Source organism: Ammospiza caudacuta, chromosome 20, assembly GCF_027887145.1.
Source record: "Ammospiza caudacuta isolate bAmmCau1 chromosome 20, bAmmCau1.pri, whole genome shotgun sequence".
Classification (NCBI taxonomy): domain Eukaryota; kingdom Metazoa; phylum Chordata; class Aves; order Passeriformes; family Passerellidae; genus Ammospiza; species Ammospiza caudacuta.
The window spans coordinates 2,706,952-2,719,223 of record NC_080612.1 but is presented as its reverse complement, the minus strand read 5'-3'; the positions used below and the strand labels follow the sequence as shown (position 1 = coordinate 2,719,223).

At 49.8% G+C, this 12,272-nt stretch overlaps 1 protein-coding gene across 1 annotated transcript in view; it reads left to right on the top strand.

Annotated features, from left to right (window-relative positions):
• The first annotated feature begins 5,901 nt into the window (after positions 1-5,901).
• GALNT17 (polypeptide N-acetylgalactosaminyltransferase 17) overlaps positions 5,902-12,272 on the top strand; it is a 244,427-nt gene continuing 238,056 nt past the window's right edge. Inside the window, exon 1 of the mRNA XM_058817710.1 lies at positions 5,902-6,343. Coding sequence (XP_058673693.1) covers positions 6,106-6,343 — 238 coding nt within the window. The 5' untranslated portion in view covers positions 5,902-6,105. The remainder of the gene's footprint in view (positions 6,344-12,272) is intronic.

The window sequence follows — 12,272 nt, the reverse complement described above, 5'->3', positions numbered from 1 at the left end:
CAGGCTGGGCAGGGCTGGGAGCAGCCTGGGACAGCGGGAGGTGTCCCTGCCATGGCAGGGGTGGCACTGGATGGGCTTTGAGGTCCTTTGCAACCCAAACAATTCCATGATTCTGTGGTTTTTTCAAAGGTCTTCAGGTACCTTTTTGTTTGCTGGTGTAACAAACCAGCAAAGGGCATTCCCTGGCTCAAGGACTATTGGTTGATGATTAGGTGCTGAAATAACTTAGGCCATGTAAGTACCTTCTATAATAAAAAAAAAGTGAAAATTTATTTTCTAATGACACAAGGAGTCAATATTTAAAATGGATTTTCTGATTTTTCAATGATTTATTGAAATTTCAATGAAATTTGCTCCTCTTTCTCTTCTCCCTTTCCCCCTGTTTTTCAAGAACTAAGCTGAAGCTTTTCAAACCAGCTCTAATAATAAAATGATTTAAGAATTAAGTTCTGGTCATCAAGATGAATATTGAAGTTCAAAGCAGCAAAACTGAAGAGTAGTTGACTTTAGGCTATGATTTTGCTTTTTGTAAGTTCCTTAATTTCTGAAGTCAGTCAAGAGCTGAAGCCATTCTAGAGGCTTTATAAATGCTGATCCTGAAAGATATTTATTGATAACCATAGCACAGATCTTTTTAATATCCTTGAAGGAACCATGCAGCAATCTCATATGCTAAAAGCACAGTAAGTTTCTTGTTTTTTCACAGCATTTTCCTGATGTATCAGTGATGAGCTGTCCATGCTCACAGGCTGAACTTAAAAATTCATGAAATATGAATGGAGTTATTGTAATGTGCAACTAAATATGTTCCCAGCTTTGAAGATAACACTGAGGAAAGTTACTTTTGTGCATTAGCTGTTCCCATGGAGTGGGGACAGCTGGAGGAAAAAGTTAAGGCTGGGGATAAGGGGTTCACTCCTTGATGTTAAATATGTGCCTGAAGTATGGCAGAAATGGCTCAGAGAGAGCAGAGTGAGCCATCAACTTCAGAATATTGGCTTCTGAAAATACTAAAACATCTTTCTATACAAGTTTTACTCCTTTCACCAGCCCAGGCATAGTGATGTTGGTGACCCTTGCAGGGAGCAGATTCCATGTGGAGAAAACAGCAGTGGGAAAACCAAAGAATTCATGGGCAACACAGAGGCCTAAATTCATCTGCCTGATGAACACGTGGCTTCCTCAGAGGGGGTTTGGATGGAAAAACAACAAAATTGAGGCTGAATAATTGGGAATTCTTAAGAGTCTGAGAGAAAAAAGAGAAGATGCAACTCCCAAGCACCACCTGAAAGCAAAGAAATAACCCAGTTGCACTCACAGCACTCCAGGCAGAACTCTCAGACTTTGAGGAAATAAAATTGGCTTTAAATTGAACCTTTTCTGCAGGTTTTTGTTTGGCTGTTTGGGTTTTTTTGGTTTTTTTTTTGGTTCTGTTTTTCTCGCAGATCACTGTTTTCATACAGGAATTTGGTTATGGAAAGGTTCATTTAAGCAATTCAAAGAAATTTAGCTAATACACCCAAACTTTTTTTTTTTCTCCCCCTTCCTTTGAGCTGGTGGTAAAGGCTGGAAATGTAACTGGATGCACCCTGGGATCATCTGGGTGAGCACCCAGCTGGTGCTGGGGGAAGGCACCTCGGCCCTGGAGAGCCCCCAGCACTGGCAGAAGCTCCAGTGAGTAACAGAAACGATTTTTTCCTGCCTGTTTTACATCTCCTGGATTGTGAAGACAGTCTGCCCCAGATCTGTCATGGTATCATGCTACCATCACACTCTCCTGAAGCAATTGGGGGGTGATAGCTTCTGCAGATCAAGTTATTTTTGTATTTTTAATTCTTCTTCTAACTGGCAGCTCGTGTTGGCTGTATTTTAAGGAGCAAAGATTTCTGCTAAAGCATTACTATGTCATTAACCAATCCATTGAATATTCATGATTTAGTGGATTTTTTTCCCCCCACAGAAGGAGAGAAGTAATTATTTTGGCTAGCACTTGAAAAGTGTGTGTGTGTGTGCTGTTCACAGAACTCCACTGGAATGGGCAAAAATAGAATTTTTCTATTAGACATGCAAACTGATCTCCTCTGCCCGATACTGATACATATCCTTTAGTTCTTTATCTCTATTTAGTAACAATGTTTCAAGCTATTTTTTTTCTTGGTAGGAATGTAATGAAAGTGAAAAAAACCCAAAAAGATAAAAATTGAAGGAAAAAACCTTCAAACTCTCCAGTGGCGGCTGATAGTTGATACAAGGTTGATACTTGGTTGAACCCTGATTTGGAGAGTGGAGTCTTGACAGACCTTTTCAAGCAACCATTTTGTATTTGCTGTTTAAATTTAGTTCAGCGTTCTGGGGGTGCAAAGCTCAAAGGAAATACGGGTGGGGAAGCTGCTCTCAGGCAGCTTGGAATGCCACAAAGCATAACTTCTCCTGGTCTCCTACAGCCATGTCCTGAGGGTGTCCAGCTTCAGGGCAGAATGGTGCCAGGGGAAGTTAAATTAGATATTAGGAAAATTTCATCACTGAGAGGGCATTCAGGGCCTGGCACAGGCTGCCCACAGCAGGGTGGAGCCACCAGCCCTGGAGGTGTTCCAAACACATGTGGGTGAGGCCCCTGGGGACAGGGGTTAGTGCTGAACGGGGTGCTGGGGCTGGGTTGGTGAATGATGACCTTGGGGGTCTTTCCCAGCCCTGGTGATTCTGTGATTCTCTGATCCAGTGGACTCTTTGATGTTTGTTGCTGTTTTCTGAAGCATTCTGCTCTCCCTTGTCACTGCAGGGGAGGTACAGAGGGATGTGTTTGTGCATAATTCTGCAGCTCTGGTGACACAGGTGGCACTTGGCTCCTTGGCAGTCCCAGAGAGCTGAGCCTCGTTCAGAACGTGCTGAGGGTGGTTCTCAGGACACACTGAAGGGAAAGCGATCCTTGGTGTGAACAGATCACTCTGGGGTTTACTTATCTCCTCAGGCCAGAAGTGACTGGAGTACAACTGAACAAAACTGAAATTACTTCTCCCAAGTGAAAGAAACAAAGGGAAAGTTGTTGCTGTTGCTGAGAGCAGCAGGGCAGAAGGGGCCTGTGGAACATGGAACGCTGCAAAGCAGTGCAGAAAGGGGGATCAGCTTCTCCTCAGGCTGGTTCCCCTAGCAGGTCTGCAAAGGGAAGCACTGCCCAGCTGGCCTGGAGGAGCTGCAGCTGGGCTGGGGACAGTCGCAGGTGATGGGATCATTGTCAGCCAGCACAGCTTCAAAGTCTGCTGCTTGCCTCTCCCCAGAATGAAAGAAACAGAAACCCAGGGAGCTTTTACAAGTTAATCTCCCCAGACAGGACAGGGAGGCTCTTGGCACATGTGTGTTCTGATTTTTTAGCTCTCACGTTATTTCCCACACAGAGATTTTTTCCTTGCATTTTCTGGACATCTTTATTTGCTCCTGCTGTGCTGTCCTCCCCAGGACCACACACTCAGGGGTGCCAGGTGCCCTGCAGCCATCTGTCACTCTAAGGGGACTTGTGGCTTTCTCCCTCCCTCCTGTTTTTTGGGGATTTAATTCTGCTCCTTTCTTGGGGGAAGTGGTGGCAAAAATGCTCTCCTTCTCCTTCAGCAAGGAGCTGCTTCAAATTCTTGCATTCTCTTTTTTAAGATCCTAAGATTTTTTTTTTCCCATTGGGATCATCTGTAACAGCCATGTGCCAAAAGCCTTTAAATCCAGCTTTTTCCAAACTGGTTTATAATTAAAATAGATCTTGCTGCTTCTGTGTAATACACCAGCCTGACTTCAGTGGGAGCAGTGGTAATGAGGACAACGGGAATGGTTCTTTATCCCAGCCTGCTTCAGAATAAGCAGCAGGTATTTTTCTGTTTGCACAAATATTTCTGCTCCTGACAGTTAAAGCCATGTGGTTTCCCTTTTTGGTAAACTGCTCTGCCAAGTTGGGGTGGTGTTTGTTTATTTGTTTAATAAAAAGTGTTTTTATTTATAGAGAAGAAAAATCTCAGTTGTCAGCTTTGGAAATAAACCTTCTGTTTATTGTGTGCCAAAACAGCCCTGTAGAACCCCCAAACCAGCTTCCCCTCAGTGCCTGCCAAAAGCTGGTTTTCAGCAATTTGTGAGGTATTTCTAGCTCTGTGTCACACAAATCGTTCACATTTTCACCCTCTTATAATGAACCTGAGTATGGATGATGGACTGACCACAGTATTTTAGGGTCTGACTATGGGTTATGTGCCTTTCTCTACTCCAGGTTTGTAGCAGTTTGGGTCTGAACATACAAGCCATAAAAGACTTCATGTGCAGCTAGGACTGAATTAAAACTCCAAATCCTCCAAGGCAATTTTAGGTTTGTTTCCATGGCATTGATTTTTTGTTGGTGTTTTTTTTTTTTTTTTTTTCTTAATTAAGAAAAGGCTTGAAGAGGAGAGGGGTTATTCTTACCTTTTGAAAAGTTGCCTTGTAGAATCCTTGTACAAGGATACAATGGCTCAAGGTTGTTTGAATTTCTAATGCCTGTTGGTGCCATCTTTCTGAAAAGCAGGGTTAACTGTGGCACATGGATAATGCCTGGAAAACAGGGTTACTGGGGTTGTTCAGCAGTGCCCTATGAGAAGATTCCGCATTCTGGCATTAAAACATTGGATGTGAACTGTAGTTTATGATTTTTATCACTTTACCTCGGGTCAGGGTTTGAGTTGCAGGTGATCCTTGCTAACGACAGCGTGACAGCTCTGAAGTCGTTCCCTCGCTCCGGCACGGAGGAGCCTGGGGAAGCAGGATGCTTCCTTTGTCATTCCGTGCCGAGCAGGGAAAGCCAGCGTGCCGAGGGAGACAACAAAGTTGCCATCTGGGAAAGAGGGGAGCAGAGTCCAGGAGAGGGCCACGCACCGCCCGGGGGGGCTCAAACTTTCTGTGACACCGAGCGGCCCGAGCGCGGTACCGCGACCGGCCCCATCTCCGCCCGCTCCAGCCCCGCGCTGCCCATCCCGCACAGGGCCGGCACCGAGCGCTCCCCATCCCCGCACGGCCCCGGCACCCAGTGCTGCTCATCCCCTCACGGCTCCAGCACTCAGCGTTCCCCATCCCCTCACGGCCCCGGCACCCAGTGCTGCTCATCCCCTCACGGCCCCGGCACTCCGCACCCCGCATCCCCCTCACGGCCCGGGCGCCCCGGCACTCCGCGCTTCCCATCCCCTCACGGCCCCGGCACGCATTGCTCCTCATCCGCTCACGGCCCCGACACCCAGCGCTCCCCATCCCTGGCGGCCCCGGCAACATTGCTCCTCATCCCCGCACAGCACCGGCACCGAGCGCTCCTCATCCCCTCACGGCCCCGGCATTCCGCACCCCACATCCCCCTCAAGGCCCGGGCACTCCGGCACCCCGCGCTCCCCATCCCCGCCCGGCCCCGCTGCCCGCTCGGCCCCTCCGCAGCCCCCGGGCCCCGCGCGGCGCTCGGGCCGCCATGCCGGGCTCTGGAGGGGCCGGGCCGCTCTCCGCAGGCGCGGCCGCTGCGCGGGGGCTCTGCCGCAGCCGCCGGCCCTGCGCGGGGCGGGGGCTCCGCCGCGGCCGCCGTGCCGCCCCCTCCCCGGGCGCCGTGAGGGGCGGGCGCCCCGCGCCCCCGCCCGCCCCCGGCCCCGCTCCGCCCGCGCAGGGGGCGCCGGCTCGGCCCGCGCCGCGCAGCAGCGGCCGCGCTCCCCCCGCGGGCCGGCGGGGGCGGGAGGCGGGCGGGGGCCGGGCGTTGATGCCGGCGCCGATGCCGGCGCTGCCGCAGGGCTCCTCGGCCCCGCGGCCGCTCCGCAGCCCCGGCGCGGCCGCCCTGCGCGGGGCATGAAGTTGCGGCGGCAGCGCGGCGGGCGGAGCGGGGCGGGCGGCCCCGGCCGCGCCTCCTCTGCGGGGTCATAGTCCCGAGCGGGCTCTCCGCGCCTGGGCGAGCGGTGCCGCTGCTCGCCAGCCCTCCCGCTCCGCTCTCCGCCGCGGTCGTGCGGCCAGCCCAGCCCAGGCGGTCGGGACGCGCTCCCCGCGATGTGCGCGCAGCGGCGGGCGGCCGCCGGCCCGCTCCCATAGCCCTGCCGGCAGCGCGGCGGCTGGCGGGGCCCCTCGGGAAGTTTGATGGCTTCTTTGAGGAGAGTCAAAGTCCTGCTGGTGTTGAACCTGATCGCCGTGGCTGGCTTCGTCCTCTTCCTGGCCAAGTGCAGACCCATCACGACCAAGAGCGGCGACTCCTACCATGACATCCATCCCAGGGCAGAAGTGGCCAACTTGACAGCCCACGGCATCAGCTCCATCCAGGATGCAGTGCTGAAGAGGCTCTCGCTCCTAGAAGACATCGTCTACAGGCAGCTGAATGGTAGGAACAGCTCTCCTGCTTTTTAATGCCTTCGGGGTAGGGTCGGTGACGGTGAATGGAAGCTCGGAGGAGCAGGTGCCCGCCTTGCCTGAAGTTGCATGACGGACCCCTGCTCTCCCCTCTGTTGTTGTGCAAACGGAGTCTCAACAGACTGAATCGATTTAGCATCTGATTTCTAAGTTTTGTGTGTGCCTAAAGCTGGGGGCACCTTGCACGGGATGGAAGGAAATGGTAATAAGAGAATGCTGCCTTTCAGATTGATAGCGGCGGTCAGTAAATGACAGCGGCACGATTCCTGCATCAAACGAGCCGGGTGAGCACGGGCTGGAGCAGCGCAGGGTCTATTGATCGAGGGAATGGCTTTTACTCCCGCAGAGCTGGGCTCGGAAAAGGAGTTTTCAAATGGCTCAAGTGTGTTGCATCATTTGAGTGCAGAAGGTCAGAAAGCAAAAGGCACTTTCTCTAAGAAGTTAAGCAAACTATCCAGTATTTCCTATGGCTCAGCACTGACAACTGCTAATTAAAATCTCAAGTAATGCTTCTCTTTATAGCACGGAAAAGGGATTTCTATTAAAATCTCACCAGGTTCAGTAGTTCAGAGACGTAGAAAGGGAGTTTTAAAGATGCTGTGCAGGATAGAGAAACACATTGTAAAGATGTAAGAAATCTAGGTGAGGTATCTAATTAAAACACTCACTGTGAAAGCTGATTTTTTTAAAGTTGTTCCCCACAGATTCACAACTGGGGGTGTAATTTCAATCAAGGGTCTTGCTTATTGCTTCCAATCTTTGTAGCTTTAATCCCTGCAAGTTTCCGTGTGTTGGAATGAGCAGAGTTGGTGTTTCTGGCAGTGTCAGTGTGATTCCCTCTCCGAGTTTGGAAATGGAGCTCGTGCCCCATTCTGTGCTGTGCTGAACCAGGAGCTGGTGTGTGCTGTGAGCTCTGGCTGGTGCCACTGTGCACCCAGGAGGAGAGGCAGGTGCAGGGATGCAGCGTGGCTTTCCCGGAGCACTCGGCATGGGCAGTGGCTTTGGGGACAGCACTGGAGCACTCAGCAGAGGAGGAAATGTTACTGACATTCCTCCTGTATACACTTGCATGAGAAACCTGTCCTGCCTGTGCCTGGCTCTGTGAGATGCTGAAGCAGCACTGGTGAGGAATAAACAAAGGAGAAGCATGAGGATAATGAGGAATAAGGTAGGAAGCTGAATGTTATTTGCAATCAAACTGTGAAATTGCCTGTTCCTGGATCCTGCTAGGACAGAAGTTTCCAGGAGGATTTAGGCAGGTGTTTGGGCTGTAACTGCAGCTCAAGATAAGAGCCCTTATTCAGGACATTGAACAAGGATAGGACAAGTGATCATGCAGCAGGCTGCCATCCCTGCAGACACAGGGTGAGCTGGGCTGATCCCTTACTGCCCTTCTGTGGGGGTTAACCTGGGGCTCCCCTCTCTGCCCTGCCCCGGTGGTGCCTCGGGCTGGTGAGAGGAGCTGCAGGGGCAGGGACAGCTCAGTGCTGTGCCCAGGCTGCTGTGGGCACGGGCAGCGCTGGCTGGAGCCTGCTCAGTGCTGAGCAGCAGTCATGCACCTACACACCAGGGGAGGCAGAGAGGGAATAGATATGTTGGCATATCACAAACGTTTTCTCAGGGCAGGCAGAAAGCTGAGCACATAAATGTGACATCTTGTCTGGCCTCTGCATCCTGGGGTGATTTATAGCAGCGCTGATCAGTCTGACTAAAAAATAGCTCTGGCACGGCGCTTATGTAACTTTGGGTCAAGTGTATATTTGGTACATGTGCTTTGGAGAGAAGCTCCGTGCTCTGAGGGGTGGCTGTGGGCTGTGCTTCAGCAATGCTGGGGATTACAGCAAGATATGGGGGGGCCATCCCCACCCAGCAGCACTGAAAGGAAACAGTCAGGGGCACTGGGACAGCCCCTGGGGCTGAGCGTGAGGAGCAGCTGGATTGGCTTTCCCACCAGGAATTTTCTGTGCCTGGATAAGTGTTCATCCTGGGCACTCGAGGAACACCTGCCTGCTGGAAGTGTGCAAATAGGAGCTCACCACTTCTCCTTGATTTCTGTGTGGGCAGTTTTGTGCTGGTGCCTCACAAACCCACTTCAGCTCTGGGCCAAGCTCCCTGCACAACAACACACTGAGAGATGAGAATTCTCTTTTGGTTCTCAAAGGTCATGCTTCACTTGAAATCTGACCTGTGGTTTAGCAATTACAAAATCATGGAATAAAGCTGTCTTGGTTTGAACAGCCAGGTGTCTGCTAAGGAAGGCAGGAGCCTCCCTTGAAATGAAAAATGTAACCCCCCTCCCTCTGAATTATTATAAATTTGAAATTAAGGGGCCCTCAGGCAAACATGTGGGAGTAGGAATAACAGTTCTTTATTAGGACAAGTAAAAATAGAAATGTAATAGTACAAACAACAAAAAAAAGCACTGCCAGAGTCAGAACACAACCTGACCCCTGTGTGTCAGGGCGGTGTCCCAGCCCCATCCCAGGGGGGCTCAGCCCTCCTGCAGTGCCAGCTGTGGCTCTGCTGCAGCAGGGATCCTGCACAAGGGGGGAGTTTTCCTCTGCAGCTCCAGGGCTGCTGCAGATGGGCCTGGGCTCCCTCTGGCCATGCAGGGCAGCAGAAAGCTGCTCCTCTGGCAGTGCAGGGGGCAAAGGCTGCTGTGCTGTGCCAGGCTCAGATTGTGCCCAGGCAGGAATGCTTGGCTCCTCCCCTGGGCGGAGCATCTCCCCATGGGATGCTGGCATTGGATCAGCCCTGCAGGGACACTCAGTGGCCATGGACAGCAGAGATCTGCTGGAGGGAGGGTTGGCTGTGGGAGAGATAAAGAAACAACTGCCCCATGGACAGCAGAGAGCTGCCCCAGCTCTGACAGGTGGGGATAGAACACACACCCAGCTAAATATTTCAACCTAAGACAAAAATATTATACATAGGGCTGCAAGTTTAGAGCCTGCACCTCACAGAGCATTGGGAAGTGTTTGGCCAAAGTGAGAAGCTACAACCCACTCTGCGTGCAGCCAGCCATGGATTTCTCCTGCATTATACGACTTGGCTGGATTTCAGTGGGAGTTGAAGCCATCTTTAAAACCCTGAATGTCTTCAAAAGCTCCATTCTGTACAGATAAAATGAGCAATCACCAATCTGATCATAGCATTGCTGTGAGTTTGGTTTGTGAGTCATGTAGTGTAAAGCATATTGGAAATAACAGCTCTCGGTGGTACAGCAGCCCTCATGTTTTATGTGTGTATATTTATTTATCTCTGTAAAGGTTGGCCATAAAAACAAGGTAAACATCACTGCTTTGGCTCTGGGAAAGGAGGGATTTGATACAATCCTTCTGTCTGAATGATGCTTCCCTGCCATGCTGTTCTGGAAATAACACCAGGCTCCCTCCCACTCCTCTCTGGGCAAGAAGAGCTGTCCCAAAGGTGGCCCAATCTGTACATTTGCTTTGCTCTTTCTAAAAGTTGATTATTGCTCTTGAACTCATTGCACAGGTTGTGTGGGGTTTGCTCTTTGCTGATCTAATTGATGGCTCCCACACACAGAGGTCCGAGGGTGCCCTTTGGAATGGAGGGCTTTGTATGTGTAGGCACTGATCTGGGAGTTCAGAGGATTTTTAATTTCTCCAGTTTCTGTTATGGATGGAGTTCTCTTGCCCAGCAGATGTCCAGAGAAAGCTAATGAAGGTCAGAAAGGAATGTGTATATTTTACTCTGGGTGTTAACTACAACTTGTCTTTTTGATCCAAGCGTGGGTTTTTATGTGCTGACATTTACATGAGTACAAATTGTGATCCAGCTTATTTCCAACTTTATGGAGATGTGCACAAATGGACTTTTCAGTTTGTGTTTACAAAGAGTGGGTTTCTGTTCTGTGTGACCAGGTGAGGAACTGAAGGGAGCAGAGACTCAGAAGGGTCCTGAAAATTCAGCATTTTCAGGAACCATGTGCTGCTTCCCGGGAAGTACTGGGCAAAGTCATCCCATTATCTCACCCCACTCCTCTGGGGTTAATGTAGGAACCTATTGATGACAATGAGGAATCTGAGAAATTGGGCATTTGTAGGACCCAGAGACAGCAAAGGTGGCCCAAGCTTTGAACATCCCAGGATGAGTGACATGGCTTGAGGAAAGCTGGGGTTGTTTCCAGTGTCCAAAGGTTCTGTGAGACCCTCTCGGTGGGATGGGCCAGAAAATGGTGCTGCCATTGGAAAATAGGGATTGCAGGAGGGATAGAGCTCTCAATAAACCCTGGGTACAGCCATCCCCTGTACCTGCCCTGTGTGAGCATCTGGTCTGGCTCTTGGAGTAAAGCCTCCAAGCAGTGTGAAGGCTGGAAACTCCCTCTCTGGTGCTTTGGGTACAGGTGGACAGGGGTGGATTCACAGCAGCAGCTGACTCCAGTAAGTGCTTGGCTGCCTGGAAGCCAACGTGACAGGAATGATGTGGCATCTACCTGGCAGTGTGGAGAAATAGTACCAAAAGTCTGAACTTCAAGGTAAATACTGGTAGGACAGAGAACAGAAGGGCATGGCTGACTCATCCAGAGCTCTTCTGTTAAATTTTGTTTTGTGGTCTCTCAGCAGGTCATAGAATCACAGAATGGTTTGGGTTGGAAGGCACCCTAAAAACCATCCAGTTCCAGCGCTCTGCCATGGGCAGGGACACCTTCCACCATCCCAGAGTGCTCCAAGCCCTGTCCAAGTTGATGTATAAGATCAGGGAGACTTAAAGATATTTGCAAATTGTAAAAGAGAGAGCAGTGATGAAGGAGTAAGCTGGCCAGAAAAGGGGTGAGCAGAGAGGGCTTCTTCCCCTGTGCTAAAGAAATGCACAGATTAAACTGCTGCATTTACCAAGTGTTAATGTTGAAAAGGAACTTTACATTCCTTGGGGGTGAAATAAGCCTGTGTTCATTTTTTAAAGCAGCCTGCATCTGTGCTTTTGCACACATGGAATAATGTGAACATGCTGAGGAATGGCCAAGTGCATGCCAGCAGCCTCCTGTGTTCTGGCTGTGCTCTCATCTGCTTATCCAATTAGGAAATTAACTTTGGGAGGGTTGCATATGGACATGGAGGCCGACACTGAACCACAGCCCTCAGCACGGTGTTGCTATCCTTGTAAAGTGGCACTTAATTAACTTAAAACACTTTGGAGATACGTGGATTTGCTTCCCAAAAGGATAAGATAATGCTTATCTGCTCTAATACTTATCATCCTCCAAACACATTACAAACTTAGCTAACCACTGAGTATAGAAATTATATATGTAAATAAGGCAGACTAAAAGTGGTTTTATCAGCATTTAGGCGAATGTAATAGCACTACACCCACAGACTGGTAATATTAAGGTTTTAACGGGTAGGTAATATATTAACTTAAATGCTAAGAAATGCCCTGATTGAGATAAATAACTAAGTGTAAATAACTGAGAGGAGGGAAAAGCTGTTTGTAGGCAGAAGGGCCCAAACTTTATTGGTGTTGTTGAGCTAAAATAGTTCCTTATACGAGCAGAGCCTTGGTGACTGCAATCCTTTGATATAAGAAATGATGATGTGGAGATAAGGGCTAACACGACGGGGATGTAGCTGCTGTGTTAACTGATGGATGTCACACAGCAGCTGGGATGCTGCTTCCCTGTCTGTCCCACTGCCAGGATGTTTCTGAAGTAGAAAATTACTGTACTATATAGGATGGCCTTCACATATGATATAGCAACTTGAGGAAAATTGCCACTTTAACATTTAGGATATACCAAACTGTCACCATCATATTTTCTGAAAAATCCCTTTGCCCAGGATTTTCTCCTGGGAAACTGAGAGGCCTCAGTGAAAAATAAGAAAAATATTATCTCATTTGCTTCTCCTGTGTTTTGCTGCTTTGAAATGTGTTTG